Consider the following 17,475-nt stretch of genomic DNA (forward strand, 5'->3'; position numbering starts at 1 on the left):
CCAAACCTCACACAACCTATTTTAATCGAAAAATATCAAGTGATATCAGTTAACTCCCTCTCTATTTATTCCAGAATTATTCTTCTGACATCTTCTTTAACAATGAAAGCCAACAAGACTCAAAAACTTCCCAAAACTACAACATCTCCTTTGGATTACCAATATGAAATTTTCGAATATGACGACAAAACAGTTTTAGAAAAAGTAAGAATCTCCAGTGTCGTTGATGATTTCATGGCATTCCTTGGCTTTTTCATTTGCATATTTCATTTTCTTGTGTTGACACAAAAACCGCTTCGTTACGATTTCATCTATTTCTCAATTCTGATCATCTGTATTTGCGACTTCTTCTGTTTTTCTGGGACCATTATCTCGAGTTTCATAGAATTCTTGGCCAAAACTGACTGCTTCACATTATACACCAAAACTCAATTAAAAATCCAAGTTGTAACTATTATCGCTCGCTCGGTGGCCAGAAATGTGTCATCAGTTATCATCATTCTCGTATCAATGCTCAAAATCTTTTCATCAAAATTCAAAATTAAATTTACAATTTTAATAAATCTCACTGTTCTGGCGATTTTCATTGTCTATCATAGTTGGTCAAACTGGTCTTATAAGCTCGAAAATTTTCAGATGTCTGGGTGAGTATCGTCAACTTTGAGCCGTCATAGCCCATTTCCTGTGATAGATATAAGAGAGATCAGATTTCAAAATTTTCATCATAATATCAAAAATTATTATGTCAGTTGTTCACTTTTGATACCTTGTACAGGAACCGAGATAAATTGTCTTAACGTTGGGGGTAATTCTACTCGAGTGCGCTTTTTCAGATGTGAATCAGATCCCGATACTTCATTTGATTCCAATGAATTATTCATGAAGCCCAAACTATTAAAAAATCAAAATTTCTACAATAACTGTATAACTATTGTGCTAACTTTTCTATTTTTTATAACTTTCATAGTTTTATTCATCAAACTGCGAGTTGTAGTCCGGACAAAAAATGGAGAAGACGAGTAAGTTCTTTAATAGGAGTCCTGACAGAATTCTAGCAATTTCAGCTCTTATATCTTATTACTTTTACTCTCACTAAGTTTTCTAATATCTGAATCATTGGATGCTTTGGTCATTTTATTCGACAAATTCGCCTTAAAACCTTATTACAACATTCAGTGAGAAGATCAAGAAAATCAAATAATTCTGAAAAATTACATTCACAGAGCATACTACATACGATTTCAAGTCATCACTCGAACTATTATCACCATCAATACAGTAACCCACTGTTTTATTTGTCTTCTGACGTCATCGGAATATTTTAATGCTGCTAAAAAATTATTGAAATGGAACAAGAAGCCAAAAGTGAGCAAAACATTTTCGAAAAGTTGAATCAAATGAAAAGTTTGCAGATTCAACCACCAGATGTTCCATCAATATCGACCATCAGAAACGTTGATGGTTCAAACACAGAATATTAGAATAATTAGTCTTATTGGGAACATTGAAGAATACCGTAAAACTTGTAATAGAAGGGCCCACACTGTCAGTTTGAGCTCAATTATCTCCGTTTCTATAGGAGATAGCAAAAATGAGTCAACTGATAAAATATTATGATGTTATGACAAGCAATTTATCTGTTGACAACTTTCTCATATCTTCAACAGGTATCGAGATACATATATTTGCTCAAAATTGAAAGTTGGGAGCCCTTCTATTACAGGTTTGACGTAATGTAATTTATTTTGTAATAAACTATTTTTGTTTGTTTTGATTTAAAGACCGTATGAATTCTGAAACTACAAGCTTAAAGGTGAAGAGACATGGAAGAGGATTTTCTCTAACTTTCGTTCATCAAAACCCCTTGAGGAGTTGAACTTGTGGATACACTGTTGGATGTGCCGCGTCGCTACGAGTTGAGCTATGCGGGCAGAATTTGCATCGCCGGCCGATGTCGTCTGAATAGGAAACCGGCAGTTTTAGGGTTTGTCCCAGATGAGAGGTCCCATGATCATCGCTCCAAAATATGTTGCCAAATCACGGCCCGGCCCGGCCGGCCCGCCTTCTGTGCAGACGCTGATTTTTTCGAATTTTTTTTCGAAAATTTTGAAATTTTTTCAAAAATTTGAGCAAAAACAACCTATTTTTTGATTACGTTCCACTCTGTTAATTTTGTTCAAAAATGTAAATTTTTTCTTATTTAAAGGGGGACTCCGACCAAAAATTTTTATTGCCTTAAAATGTTTCAAAAAATATGTATTTTCATATATTATTGCGAAAAAATTCAAAGAAAATCCTAAATCCCCGAAAAACGGCGTTGAAAATAAATAGGATTTGAATTCCCGCGCAGTGAGAAACCTAGGCCACGGCAACATAGCGCCTTTCTGACATGGAAATTTTTCCGGATTTTTTCGGTTTTCATGTCCGGCCGGTAAAAAACTTAAAAAACCACTGTTGGCCACTTGAAAAAACGGCTATCAGGCTTCGTGGCCTAGGTTTCTCACTGCGCGGGAATCCAAGTCCTCGTCCCTCCTAGCAACTTTTTTTTGAAAATGTTTCGCTTTTAACGGCATTTTTCGGGGATTTCGGATTTTTTTCGAATTTTTTCGCTATAATATTGGGAAAATAGACAACTTTTTGAACATTTCAATGCAATAAAAATTTTTAGTCGGAGTCCTCCTTTAATTTTAAAGAATGACCCAATTTTTCATTGAAAATTTTCCACTGTGAGAGGCGGGTTGGGCCGGGCCGAGAAAATTCCTTTTCCGGCCCGGCCAGTGGCAGCTATGAAAATATGCAACTCTGGCTTCATCGATCATAAGAGCGGTTTTATTATGACGACGCAAATCCCATCCCTTCGACCCTGGTCACGGTTCTGTTGCCTAGGAATCTAAGAGTCTGATTCGGAAATTTGAAACATTTCGAGATTTTTTGTTTCTGTTGGTCTTGTTCTCTTGCCCTTCATAGCGCGAGTATGATATTTTCACAGCTCACAAAGTTCAATTTTGCAGAAACGAAACGAAAATATAACTTTTGAAAATCATTTTCCAATTCCTTGCGTAAACGGATGGGCTGCTTTGATCATAATCCATATTCCGACTCATTCCTCTTGTCAATTCTCTGGAAATTCCAAAGCGAATTCTGTGAATTTGTCCGGCTGATTTACGAAAATGAAATTTATTTTGCGGTTCCTTGTATCTTGATAAACATTTTTCATTTTATAATTCTTCGTCAAAAATCAATGAGGACCTCTCCGATTTATATTCTAATGTCAGCAATTGCAATAATCGATATTTTCACTCTACTTTTTGATGTAAACAAGCAAACTACAAGAATGTTCAAAGTTTTCAAAATATGTTATACGAAAGAAATTGACTATCGAATGATATGGATGAGAATTCTAACCGATTGTAGTCGTAATTATACCAGAAGATGTTCCACGTGGCTTAGTTTCAGCATTACACTGATAAGAACTCTGGTGATCAGAAATCCCCTAAATCCGAAATTCGAAATATTATCCAGCCAAAAATCGCTTACTATTTTATATTTTTGATTTTATTTTTGTGCAGCTTGATCCATTTATTAGATCCGTTCAGATTCAGAATATTTCAAATCGATGAGCAAGTCAAATGCACGCAATTCACAATGCATGAGTACTACTGGTTGGAAGATTCCAAATTTGTCACTGATGACAATTATTTTATGGGGAAAATTCAAAAAATTACAGATGGACTTATTTCTAGGGTTATTGTAAATACAACATCATCTGTAAGAGATTTTTTTCAGATCATCCCTTTTATCCTGTTCACAATTGCCACCTATTTTCTGATTGTTGGAATCAAAAATGCTGAAATACAGAGGCAAAAAATGGCTTCGTCTTCCAATCTAAAAAGTTCAAAAAACACTTCGAAACTAGTCTTGGCACTTACCATTTCATTTTTTGTCGCTGGATTTCCCCTTGGGATAGTTTGCATTTTAAGTCCGTTTTCACCGACTACAAAAAATCCAAATGACCAGTTTGCGCTATAGTAAGTAGAAAATCCGGGGACACTGTTCCAGCTTAAAAGTTTTGGTATGGTCTAGGGGACACTAAAAACCGGAGGGCTCAAGGGGTCTCCGAAAAGTTTAGGAGACCCTTACAAAGCATTGAAAAATCCATGGGACCCTCAACTAACACAAGGCCGTCTAGCGATCCTTCTAAAAATCACCCAAAAATCCACAAAGTTTACAGCTTCGTTCTGAGCATTTTGGAGGACTTTTTCTCTGTGATCCTCACAATTTCCACTGCTACCCATATGATTATCTGTTGTTTGATGTCTTCAATGTACCGTGATACCGTATTAACAATGATTCGATGTGGATATGTGCCAAAAGTGAGTCATAACATTTTATGACCGAAATCAATACTTTTTTTAAAGCCAAGAAAACCGGAAAATTCGTTAACCGTTGACTAAATGAGTTCCTCGGGGATTTAATCTTGAGGGTCTACCTTTGGAAGTCCCGCGTTGCTACCATCTGAGCTACGGTTACACCGCCGAACGAATTGAAAAAAAACAGTACATCGTCACGTCAGAGTACATACTCTCGCCCAATCCCAAGAACTTTAATACCCTCTGTCCTTTGAAAAACTTGTAGCCTACAAAAACTTTCCTGAATGTTTAGTTTGCTTCTTTGTAATTACCAACTACCCAAATTTTGCTCCATCATACATCAAGAAGAATTTCTGATCCTTTACTTTGTTGATGATCTTTAGAGAATCTGCAAAACTCATTTGAACGCGATTTTATCAACATAAATACTTTTCAATTTTCCTGAATCTTTTGCACAATGAAAACGACCAAATCTAAACTCAAAACCACCACGACTCCTTACGATGATTTCGAATTTTATGAATATGAAGATTTCGAATTTCCCCAAATAGAAATGGAACAGAAAATAAGAGAATTTAATTTGGTGGCTATTTTTGTTGCAATCTTTGGAATCGCTCTCAATGTTTTCAATGCTTTCATTTTGACAAGAAAAGAAATCAAAAAGGATTATGTATTTCGGTCCATTCTTATTGTTTGTGTTTGCGATATTACTCTCTTCAGTGACACCATTTTTTGGAACGTTTTGGACCAGGAAGTTGTGAAAAATGTTAATGGCCTTTATGGCGTGGTTCGTGAATTTCTGAGAAGATCTGTTCTAGCAACAGAAAGAATGACAAGAAATATATCTGTTACTGTTGTTTTAGTGCTATCGGTCTCAAAATATTTCGAGAATCTGAGAAAGTATTCTATGAGAGCTAGCATCGCTATATCAGGAGTTTTTGTGATTTGGCATGCGGTCTGGAGCTATTTTTACTATCAAATCTATAAAGTTTTCGATAATGAAAGGTAAACTGCAGTAAACTACCGTAAACACTGCCGTAACTAGGTTTAACACTACAGCATCTACCGTAAAAACTACGGTAACCAACTGAAACACTACTGTAACCAGCGTAAACACTACCGTTAGCTAACGCCTAGTCCTTCATCAAAAATAGCTCTTGTTAGGTGCTAAATAATGATATTCCAGATCTGACGATTTTGAAATGTTTTTCAACTATGAACTCTTAATCGACGAGAATTATATTCATACCTTCACAGTTATGAGTAATTTATCTACTTTTCTTTCTATAGTTTCACTGCTAGTATCATGCGCATTTCAATTTCGAAAGCTGCGATTGATCATTCGCGATCAAAACGGGGAGGATGAGTGAGTTATGACAACATATAACTTTAAAAGAGGCCAGACACCAAAAAAAAAGTTTTCCTGATATTTTGCCTAGAGAACTCCCATGAGGAGTTGAACTCATGCTGGACAGCTAAGGGGTACAACGCCGCTACCGGCTGAGCTACGGGGGCGCGAAGGCGCCTGACGATCGATGGCCTACATAAGCGCGGTGCGATTTCGTCCCCCAAACTGTCCCCCCAAAATTTTTGCTGCCTGGCCTCCTTTAAAATCTTAAAAATTTTAGCCACTCAATTCTAGTATATTTGATATCAGTGAGCATGTTAATATCAGAGCTCATCGACGGATTTGTCATTGTATTTTCACTCGTCTGGTTGAGACCATATTACATTTTGCAGTAAGTCAAATTTTTTTTTTGGCTGACTCATTCAAATTTCTATTTTCAGAGAGTTCTACGTTCACATTCAGAGAGATACAAGAATAATCATCTCAATTAATTGTGTGACTCATTGTTTTATTTGTCTGCTAACATCTTCGGAATACTCAGCGGCGGTTAAAAAGTATACAACAAGGATAAAGAAGGTTGAAATATCTGAAATTCGATCAGTGTCAACTAATAGGACAACTGGAGGCACCCATGAGTCATATTAACAAAATCTGGCAAAATAATTTATTTATTCCTTCTTAGACTTAGTCTTAAAAGCTTGTCCATAAATGAATGAAAATACAAAGTACACAATGTACAAGATCACAGAAAAAATAGCAATAAGAATCGCCCAAGCATCCAACATATAGTATTGCACAAAGCTGTAATGCACATTGTATGGCTCCAAAGCAGCTACTCTTCCGAATCTAAAAATTTGAAATTCATCATAGACTTTAAAGAAAGTACTTACTTGGCACTAAACTCCACATGTTTTAACAAATTCGCTTTTGGATCAATCGGTTGATTCTTAAGAAGATCTGCGATAAGCAAAGCGTTCTTGTTGAAGCTCTCATCTTTCAAAATCGTCTTCACAGTTTCCGCCAGCTTTTGTCCGTCAGCCAAATCGTATTTGTCGAAAACTTGTCCTCCACCATGTCTACTAAGCATCTTGGCATTTAGAAGTTGATCTCCGAACACTGGAACCATCAGAGCAGGTTTACCAGAATAGGCGACTTCTAGAGTGCTTCCCAAACCTCCATGTGTAATGAATAGTTTAAGACGATGGTCGGCTGCAAAATGAGAAGCTGAGAATCTTTTTTTAAAATATGGTTACCCAAAAGTGCCGGCTGTGGTACCCATTTCTTGAGAATTACATTTTCCGGTAGTCGATTTTGAAGTTTCTCGTCGTCCACCTCATACTTCCAGATGAAAGTAGTTTCTGGCAGATTATGGAACATCTGGATGATTCCATCTCTGCAATTATTTAGCTAAGCGGATGTAAACTTGCGAAACTCACTTGAAACTTTCCGGCATATCCGCTGACTGAATTACTGTACCAAAGGAAATGAGGACCGTTGATTTTCGAAGACACAGAATTTTTTCAAACTCTTCACCTAATTTCAAACTTTTCGGTGGGTCAATTGTAAATCCACCAATTCGAATATGTTTTGGGATGACTGGGGTTGGAAACGAAATATAATCATTTCCATTTGAAAAATAAAACGTGGCAGATTGCAAAATATCCTTCCAGTGCCTCACATTCCCTTTCAACAGAGTGTTAGCTTGATCGTATTGCTTATCAAAAAGTTTCGAAAACGCCAATTCCAAACATGGCAAGGAAATTATGTCATTGACCCGATCGACGAGCGTTTGTTCCGCGCCGAACTTTGTTTTCATGGCTGAAAATGTTTTTTTTAAATACATAAATACATGTTTTGTTGTTAACAAGCCATCTGATCAATGATTCGAAAGCTCTTATCAGTTGGAGATTGATCTAAACTCACATGGCAAGAAGTTCAAAAGCGATGGTTGTCCAATTGCGTAAAATGATGGAATACTAATTGTGGACGAATGCATTGGGATTATATTCAGTCTCAAGTGGTCTCCAAGAACTGAAAATTTTAAAAATTTGTAATTTTTGAATAGTTTCAAATTTTCAAGCATTACATAGTCCACAAAAATCGAAAGTTTCCGATATAATACCATCGAAATGTTTGGATAGAATCCACTGATGTAGTTTTTGGTCCAGGAGAACTTCTGAAAATTTTTGTATTGCCATTTTTTGATTGGAATGAAAAACTCACTTTCACACATCACTTTCATCTCATTGAACAGAACCGTTGATGTCTAAAAAATTTGAAAATGAAGTTTGAGAAAAAAACATATAATTTTATAAATGGTAATAGTCATCTTTGAGGTCCAAAAAAAGTGGTTCAAAAATTTTCGATTTGTCTGAAAATTGCAGAGTATAATAAAAAGAACGTGAGCTTCATTTTTGTAGTTGACAACTTTTTTGCAAAACTTTGTTCTGATGAGATATACCATATGAAACCAAAAAAGTGCCGAATACGCCAAAATTAGCCCTGAAATTCGCTTTCCGCTTAGTTTTTACCATTTTGAAGATTGATGGTCATACCGGCCCAATTTTGATTAGCCTACCGTAAGACCTCTATTAGAAGGGTCTCATAAATGGAAGGGCTCCTCTAATAGACGGGTCCCTGTATTAGAAAGGCCTTCTGGAGGTACTTTGGAACAATAAAAAATTTTCCAATACAGGTTTTATGGTAATTTGAAAATTTCAGAGCAATCCGAAAATTCTGGACCACTTCTTTAGTGTTTCAAAGTTGACTATCTTCCAATAAAAAAGTATATTTTCAACCTGTACTCACCGCAAATGCTCCAGTCACTGGATTATTAATAATTTCAGTGTTCCACATGAATTTGAATGCGCTCGCCGAGTTTTCATTGAACGCTGCATTTTTCTCATCATGATAGTCAACTAGCTTCAAATAAAAAATTAGCTCACTGACTTTTCAAATTACTGTACCTCCACATTTTTGTTCTTTGTCATGCGAATCTCTCCAAAATGTTCATAATTGTAAACTTGAAGGATTGTCTGAAAATTCGAGTTATCTAACAAATAATTTCGACAAACAAAAATACCACATTATGTCCCGCGTTTGCCAGAGTGTCACCAATTTTACTCATAAATTTCAGATGACTGTAGCCAAAAACTTGGGAGACCAGCAAAAAATTATAGGCGGCCGTTAAACCAAGCAGAACGGAAAATAAAATTAGAAACTTCATGCTTTAGGTAGTACACAAAACACTAGATGCTCGCTTCTTATCATTTCTTAATATAGTCTAGCATGTTATCTACTAACTTTCTTTGATACGCAGCAAGATAAGAAATTTGCGAGATAGCGTTTACTGTAGAAGAGGCGGTAGAGAAATGGATAAAAAACTGGCTACCCACGTTTTGTGTCTGTACAAGTAAATTTAGAGTTTGTGTCGTTTGCATCAGTATTTTTGGGGAAGATACTATAAAGGACAAGTTGTAGTTTGTACCAAAAAAAGGGTACCCTGAAAAAATAGGGGACCCACAGAGACCCAAGCAGTTTAGGGGGCCTTTAAAAAGGGGAAACAGTAAATTCTTCAGATTTTTTTCAGTTACGGTATGCATTCTGACGTGACGGTGTACAGTGATTAGTGGGACCAGCTTGTGGCTGTCGTGCCGCTTTTATATGGCACATACCGTAAAACCTGTAATAGAAGTGCCCCCTAACTTTCAACTTTGAGCTTAATTATCTCGGTTCCTGATAAAGATATCAAAAATGTGTCAACTGATAAATTGTTTATCATAATAGCAGCAACAATTTATTAGTTGACAAATTTTTTACATCTTTATCAGGAACCGAGATAAATAAGCTCAAAGTTGAAAGTCAGGGGAACACTTCTATTACAGGTTTTACGGTAATTAGGAGGGTACAAAAATGTTGGGATCATTGGGGTGCAAAGTAATTTAGGGGGAACAAACTCTTCAATTCGGGGTGATAAATACCTTTAAAATCCTAATTTTGTACCCCGTGATTAGTTTGTACCGGCTCGTACCCCCCGATTGTTGTACCCTCCGAATTATGTGTCTTTTCATAGAGGACATCATTCAACCTGTAGCTCAGCTGGAAGCGACGCGGCGCCTCCAACGTTAAGCCCACAAGTTCAACTCCTCGAATGGCTTATATACAAAAAATTTCGAGAAAATGATTTTTCAAGTCCCTCACCTTTAATACAACTGGGATGGTGTGCTTTGTTCTCTGATTAAATATTGTTGTCAATTACTTTTCATTTCCTTTTTAGAACGTTTTTATACGGAATTACAGAGAAATTGATAGCGCTTCCTTTTTCCGGTTCTATGACCCAAACCCAAAACATTCACCTCTGTCATTCTCGTTCTTAATTCCAATTGATGTACGTCAATATCCCGCACTACTACATTCCCAAACTCTGTGGTATTTTAGCTTTCATTTTTAACCCACTCTTTGTATATCTTCTCCATTCTGATAAAAAACTTCAATTGGGAGCTTATCGCTATCTTTTGATAAGCTTCTCATTTTTCAATATGTTATGTTCGCTGTATGATACATTGGTACCGATGGTAAGTGTCTGGCTAGTCCTGGTAAGTCCTGGGCTTCGAGTTCATTTTCTCACTGCAAGCGCGTAGCTTGGTCGTTCGAGATGCCTTTAAGTTTCCAGTGTGTTCACGGCTACCGTTACGCTTTCGTCGTGTTTGTCTCCGACGGCCCCTTCGTTCATTTTTCGGACCTTGGACAACTGGCCCTTTCTGTTAGATGTGGTTTTATAACCGTGACGTATGCTATTCTACATGCGCATTTCATATTCCGATATTTTGTGTTGTATAAAAATGCGCTACTTCAAAAATGGTTCATGCCTTATGGTTTAGTCGCTACATTTGTTTACTGTGTATGTCATATGGCATTATGGACGTGGGTGGGTTAGAGGAAATGAGCCCCACAGACTCATATTATGACAAACAGTTGCAGGTCTGCGAATTCTTCTTTTACGGGGATTACGAGCGTAAAAGATACGTCCATGATTCTTTCAAAGGCCTTTATCATGAAGATTCACTGAATATGACTATGGTGGTTGCTCTTTATTGGGAAGGAAGTAATGATGCAGTGGTTTGTTCCTGGATTGGTGTGGTCATAGTTACAACGAGTACTGTATATTCGATGTTGTTATATTTTGTGCTGGGTCATAAGGCAAGAGTTAACAAATATTCTTGCTTTATATTTCCTTCTTCTAGATTATTAAAAAATTAAAAGTGCAAAGTTCCCTTAGCGAGAAGACCATCAATCTTCAACGTCAATTATTTAATGCTCTCGCAATCCAAACCGTAATCCCAATCTGTGTTAGCCTCATGCCGTGTCTTGCTGTATGGTTTGGGCCAGTGTTTCTTCTTGATTTCCGTTGGGTTTATTTATCAGCCGTAATTGCTGTTTCCATTTTCCCATCTATCGATCCAATCGCACTGATATTTTTCTTGCCAGCGTTACGCAAGAGGGTCTTGATTATAAGAATTCGTGTTACTCATGTCAACTCACACTTGAATTGATCTAAATATTTTTTGAAGCCTCTTATGTGTTCAAGTGGTATCTGAGAAGTCGAAAATTTGAGTTTTAGAAAATACTCATTTTGTCGAAATCTTATAAGCCCCTCAAGAGGTTGAACTTGTGGTCCACCACTGGAGGTCCCGCGTTGCTGAGCTACAGTGGCGAAAGTATTGACCGTACCGGTCAATAAAGTATACAAAACCGTATTTTTAAAGTTGATTTTTGACCGTTTTGGAGAAGTGGAAGAAATGGAAGGAGCTCGGCTGCCAGGTTTCAGATCTCTTTGGAAACTTTGATGGGTGTACATAAAACATACCTAGATTCAAACTTTGTACTTACAGAATGTAAAAAAAAAAGATAAATAGAAAATAATATAATACAATACATCAGGCACACGCAACAAGAAAGTTTTAGCTCCTGCAAACTAGGATCAACCTGCAAACAGTGATGAAAAACTGCAGTAATTTGTAGTCAAATTTCACCTGTTTCCCCGACATGACTTCTTATGAGTTGCTGATTTTAAAATACTACTACACACTTACACCTTCCATCCTGAAACTTCTCATGATATCACATATTGATTTCACTGCCCCATCGTGGTTTGTAAGTTATTACTATATCATCGGTGCGATAAATGTTATTTTAAACTCTTATACACTTTGGCTGGTTGTTTTTAAAGCTGACAAAATTGATAAGTTTAAATATTTTTTGTTTTCGTTTCAGGTGAGTTGGAGGGGTTTATCTTCTCTCTCTCTCTTAAAAAAGGGCCCTAACTTCTAACTTTGAGCTTATTTATTTTGATTATTGTGAATGATGTCAAAAAGAGGTCCACTGGCAGAATGTTTGTGATAGTATGATAAACATTTTGCTAGCTTATCACTACTTGATATTTTTCACAGAAAATGAGCTATATGCCCTCAAAGTTGACAGTTTGGGGGGACATCCAATCAGAGTGGTTACGAAAACTGTTCTTCAGTTGTCTTGCCTATCCGTCGACTTCTACATCACTTTTCTGTTCCAACCTCAACCCCTTCATCCGCTTCCCGCTGGATTCTGTACAGGACTATTATGCTCTTTCTTTAGATGTTCCACGCTTATGACAATAGTCCTCGCACTAATTGCCTTCCAGCTGAACGCAATATTTTTGTGTTTTCTCAAAAAACTTTTAGCGTTTCGAGAAATGAAACGAGTGGGAACGAATTCACACTTTCCAAAAATTTTGTTTGGCATCTTTCTGATTATAAGTTGTTTAGATGTGACTTGTATGCATTTTTCTGGATTAGATGAAGACGAAGAACTTGAGCTTGTTAGAACGGTAAGCGTTTTTTTCTGAATTAAATATTTTTTTATGAATTATTATTTCCAGAAATACCGTACCTACGAAAAACAGTTTCTTGAAGTCTACGACTCTCTAGCAGTTTACGATATTAATGTCTGGTGGATAGCACTTCTCTCTATCACAGTGTTCGGATCTGCGTATTGTGTACCGTTTTATATTTTATCCACTTATAGCATGCATAAAATTCTAGCTGATTTATCTAGAAATCTATCTAGAATTAATCAAAAGAAACAGAAATTGGCTCTGATCAGTTTGGTGGTTCAACTGATTGTGTTAGCAACAGCTATACTTCCGGTTGGATTGTTGGCAATTTTGTTGATGATCGAATTTAATTATGCACAAATTGCTACGCGGATCGAGTTAATGGTTTATTGTTTCCACTCAACTGCGAATGCAATAGCTTTAATTCTAACAACTCCACCATTCAGAAGATTCACTTTTTTCTGGACTGTCAAGTAAGCGTTTATAGCTAACTACTCATATTGATTTCATCATTTTAAGAAAACAAACGCCAATTGCTGTGAGCATAAAATGAATGGTATTCGGAAATGAAAGAATTGTAGCCGAATGGAAGAAAAAATGTTCAAGAGACCTTTTGTGCTTGTTTCTGTTTTAAATGGGTGCCTTAAATCTCAGCTTATCAAATTGACCGCAGTCGTCCTTATCCTGTAAGCCTATTATATTTTTTCTGTATGAAACGAGATTTGTTTTTTTTTGAGATCGTTTTTTTTTCGTAATTACTATATCCAATTTTGAACCATATACAGCTTATTTCAGTATTTCGTCAACACAAACTTGTGTTTTTTACATTCAACTCATAGTCCGTGTCATTTACGAAATCTGTTAAAATGAGGATAACAATTTTTGATACTGCAAGTCTGCTTTTAGAAGCCACTTGGGAAGTTGAACCCGTGATCAGGATGATAAACAGCTAGGTTGCTACCGACTGATCTACGTGGTCGTGAATACAGCTGCCTATGGTGCCGCGTTGCTAGCAGCAGAGTTCCTAGAATTTTTTTTCATCATTTCAAGTTCAATATCAGACTTTGCATTTTCTACCTGTTTCCCGATATGATTTCTTGAAAATCTGAGTTGCAGAAGAAAAAACTACTACACACTTAATCATTTGATTCTGGTACTTGTCATGATATCACATATCGATTTCACTGCTCCATCGTGGTTTGTAAGTTATTACTATATCATCGGTGCAATAAATGTTATTTTAAACTCTTATACACTGTGGCTGGTTGTTTTTAAAGCTAATAAAATCGATAAGTTTAAATATTTCTTGCTTTCTTTTCAGGTGAGTTGGAGTGGCTCTATTTTTACCTTAAAGAAGGGCTCCCTGACTACAGTGACTTGTTTCAGTTATCGTGCCTATCCGTCGACTTCTACATTACTATCCGGTTCCAACCTCAACCCCTTCTTCCGCTTCCCGCTGGATTCTGTACAGGACTATTATACTCTTTCTTTAGATGTTCCACACTTATGACGATAGTCCTCGCACTGATTTCCTTTCAGCTAAACGCAATATTTTTGTGTTTTCTCAAAAAACTTTTGACATTTCGAGTAATGAAACGATTGGAAACGAATTCATATTTTCCGAGAATATGGCGTCTTTCTGATAATTAGTTGTTTAGATGTGACTTGTACGTTTCTCGCTGGATTAGATGAAGACGAACATCGTGAGGTTATTAGAACGGCAAGATTGTTTACTCTGAATTGGTATTTTCATGAAATTGTACTTCCAGAAATATCCTTCCTACAAACAACAGTTTCTTGAAGTCTACGACACTCTAGCAGTTTACAATATTCTCTAGCAGTTTACGATATAGCAGTTTACGATATAATGTCTGGTGGATAGCACTTCTATCTATCGCAGTGTTCGGATTTGCGTATTGTGTACCGTTTTATATTTTATCCGCTTATAGCATGCATAAACTTTTAGCTGATTTATCTAGAAGTATATCTAGTGTCAATCAAAAGAAACAGAAATTGGCTCTGATCAGTTTGGTGGTTCAACTGATTGTGTTAGCAACAGCTATACTTCCGGTTGGATTGTTGGCAACTTTGTTGATGATCGAATTCGAATATGCACAAATTGCTACGCGGATCGAGTTAATGGTTTATTGTTTCCATTCAACTGCGAATGCAATAGCGTTAATTCTAACAACTCCACCATTCAGAAGATTCACTTTTTTCTGGCTTGTCATGTAAGTGTTCATGGTTAGTTAGTTTGATTTAATCATTTGAAGGAAACGAACGCCGGTTGTTGTCAGCATTCAATGAAAATTGGAACGTGGAACAGCAGATTGCTCAAAATACATAACTAAATTCCTAAAAATTTTCAATCTCTATTTTTTCATGTGCAACTAATCCGAAGGGTACAAACATTTTGGGGTCGTTGGGGTACAAAGCAGTTCAGGGGTTCAAAATACCTGAAAAATTTGAACTTTGTACCCCCGAATTGTGGATTTTTCCCTCTAAATTGCTTTGTTCCTCGTTGTACCCCCGAAGTTCGTACCCTCCGAGATTCGTGTCTTTTTCAGGAGTGTCTGACCTAATGACAAAAATTAATTAGAAGTATTCAATTCTTTTAAATTTTTTAAAACTTTAAATTTGAAAGAAGCAAAAAGTTATGAATACATGATCACTTTATTTTCATGCGTTTTTCACGAATGAATCTTACTACTCAGCTCATCAACACACCCGATCTGAGTTGTTCTTATCCTGTAAGCCTATTAGATTTTTTTCTGTATAAAACGAGAGTTAGCTGTCGTTTTTTATTCATATTTACTACATCCACTTTAAAAAAATATACTTCTTGCCTATTTCAGTTTTTCGTCTACACAAACTTGTCATTTTCTCACTCATCTGACGATCCCTCTTTTTTTAAATGAAAACTGTTTAAACTGTTACTTTGTCTATAAAGTAAGTCTAGAGAAGAAACTTGTGATCAGAAGCTGAGGTACGCGGTTGTGAAGAAGACATCTTTCAGTGAATGACCTATGAGATTCCTACCTTCATCAGCCCTGAAAAATAATGTCTAGACAGCGATTCTGTTGATCAGGAGCACACAAAATATGATATTTTTGGATTTGCCCCCCTTTGTTTTCTAGTTCATTTTAGTTTTGAAATCCCTGAGTTCCTAACTGTTTTTAAAGTTGACAGGTCATGCAAAAACTAGTTATCTCGAAACTTCGTTCATATTTATAAGTCTCTCAAGGATTTGAACTTGTGGGGGGGGGGGGGTATGAAAAATCAGTTAATTGGAATTTAGTACACACAAATCGTGGATTTCGCACCCCTAATGGCTTTGCACCCTCCGAATTATTCGCTCTGCTGATGTCATATATGAAAGCGATACTATAGCTACGCTCTATGTGAACAACAATCACTGTACACCGTCACGTCAGAATGCATACCGTCACTCCAAAAGAAGTAAATCTCCTGTATCCCCTCCTCTAAAGGAACCTAAACCCGATTTTTCTTTGACTTCCAAAAATAGCCACCCTCTGAACCACCAGAGAGTTTTTTTTCTATGACGACAATTCACCTGTGAATGAGGGTCAACAGGTGAAAATTACCCTAGTTGTTGACTGAAATAAATCCTAGGATGCCGTCAGACCTTGTACTGATTTCCCACATAACATCAAACACTATTCCGAAAAGTATATAAGCGGATTTTTTCTTCGAGCACCTTCTTTTCCGAGAGAGAGAGACATCCTAATCCATTGCCAAAAAGACTCTTTTCTGTTTTCATTCAAACTTATTTTTGAATATTTTCATTTTGTGATATTGGTTCTTCTGGATATTGAGCATTTTCTAATGGAGCCAACTGTATTTCTTGAAACTATTGCAAAATTTGTATTCTTTCCTATCTGCTTACTATCATTTATTGGTGTATCCCTATATTGCAAGTATGTCTACGACAGAATCCAAATGAAAAAATGCATCGAGCACTACAATCCAAAGGGAATGACATACCCACATGACTATACAAGAAGGCTCAGTTGGTGGGAAACTCATTGTAAGTTTTATTTTTCTTGTGAATATTAAAATTTTCAAACTTGCGGAAAATCCGATTTCGGGCTGGCATGGGACATCCCTTAAATGGTTCTTCAGCAAGTATGGAATTTTTAGTTTGCATAAAATTCAAAAATTAATTTTTATAGGTACCGCCAGAGGGTCGATTCCCAAAATCATAATTTCCCCATTAGTAATATCGAATGATTACAAAGATTTGGAAAAAGGATCGCCGCTTGGAGAAATCATTCACGGCGAACTGTATCGACGAGACTCCGGACTTCATCTCTCTCCGCCTCGTAGAGTTTGAATTTAAAAAAAACTTAAATTTGTAAAACATTTGTGATTGTTAGTGCTTGGGTACTTTTTTATGTGTTTCTCCAGAAGTTGGTTTGAATGAAATATACAACTATATCCAAGTGTACTAGTGTAATCTAAAACAGTGTGTTTTTGTGACGTATTTGTTTCAGAGAGTTGAAGGAACGAAAACATGTGAAACCCTGGTACAAAACCCGAAAGAGCAGGTGCTTCCTCGTTGATAAATTTCAGGTGTTGATTTTTCTGAAAATAGCAGTTTAGTCTTACGTAGCCCACGCCAACTGAGCAGCTTCTGCGACAGGTTTCGACACACTGCTCAATCTAGATCCAACCGTTTCGTTGCCACATAACTCGGAATGTACAGCGATTTGAGGGTATCAATGGATAGAAAATCCACAATTATAGGCTACCAAATTCGATTTTAAGAACTGACTTAGACACTGAAAAAGTCTGCTTTCATGGCGGCTTATCAATTCAAAAACAATGTAATAAAGACTGTTTTCGTTACTAACTTCAAAAATTTT

The 17,475-nt window shown here is 36.5% G+C and overlaps 5 protein-coding genes across 5 annotated transcripts; 4 read left to right on the plus strand and 1 right to left on the minus strand.

Annotated features, from left to right (window-relative positions):
- Positions 1-102: 102 nt before the first annotated feature.
- Positions 103-6,209, plus strand: CBG01212 (the record flags this gene model as incomplete). Its single annotated transcript, XM_002635933.1, has 10 exons — positions 103-644; positions 750-1,019; positions 1,065-1,175; positions 1,224-1,365; positions 1,413-1,454; positions 3,523-3,744; positions 3,787-4,028; positions 4,232-4,373; positions 5,999-6,109; positions 6,159-6,209. 10 exons carry the CDS (start codon positions 103-105, stop codon positions 6,207-6,209), a joined length of 1,875 nt encoding a protein of 624 aa, XP_002635979.1.
- A 177-nt stretch (positions 6,210-6,386) lies between these two features.
- Cbr-ugt-1 lies at positions 6,387-8,944 on the minus strand (the record flags this gene model as incomplete). Its single annotated transcript, XM_002635932.1, has 10 exons — positions 6,387-6,564; positions 6,609-6,927; positions 6,972-7,111; positions 7,155-7,536; positions 7,642-7,749; positions 7,805-7,894; positions 7,942-7,984; positions 8,527-8,640; positions 8,685-8,753; positions 8,801-8,944. The coding sequence occupies 10 exons, from the start codon at positions 8,942-8,944 to the stop codon at positions 6,387-6,389; spliced, it is 1,587 nt and encodes a 528-aa protein (XP_002635978.1).
- A 1,312-nt stretch (positions 8,945-10,256) lies between these two features.
- On the plus strand, positions 10,257-11,270 carry CBG26970 (the record flags this gene model as incomplete). The annotated part of the gene is made up of 4 exons (XM_045236965.1): positions 10,257-10,292; positions 10,391-10,645; positions 10,699-10,836; positions 10,962-11,270. 4 exons carry the CDS (start codon positions 10,257-10,259, stop codon positions 11,268-11,270), a joined length of 738 nt encoding a protein of 245 aa, XP_045097989.1.
- A 493-nt stretch (positions 11,271-11,763) lies between these two features.
- On the plus strand, positions 11,764-14,896 carry CBG01210 (the record flags this gene model as incomplete). The annotated part of the gene is made up of 7 exons (XM_045236966.1): positions 11,764-11,991; positions 12,245-12,583; positions 12,635-13,062; positions 13,706-13,790; positions 13,976-14,054; positions 14,556-14,820; positions 14,863-14,896. 7 exons carry the CDS (start codon positions 11,764-11,766, stop codon positions 14,894-14,896), a joined length of 1,458 nt encoding a protein of 485 aa, XP_045091771.1.
- A 1,539-nt stretch (positions 14,897-16,435) lies between these two features.
- Positions 16,436-16,943, plus strand: CBG26969 (the record flags this gene model as incomplete). The annotated part of the gene is made up of 2 exons (XM_045236967.1): positions 16,436-16,637; positions 16,783-16,943. The coding sequence occupies 2 exons, from the start codon at positions 16,436-16,438 to the stop codon at positions 16,941-16,943; spliced, it is 363 nt and encodes a 120-aa protein (XP_045097988.1).
- Between the last annotated feature and the right edge of the window lie 532 nt (positions 16,944-17,475).

Source organism: Caenorhabditis briggsae (genome assembly GCF_000004555.2).
Source record: "Caenorhabditis briggsae complete genome, chrV, whole genome shotgun sequence".
NCBI lineage: Eukaryota > Metazoa > Nematoda > Chromadorea > Rhabditida > Rhabditidae > Caenorhabditis > Caenorhabditis briggsae.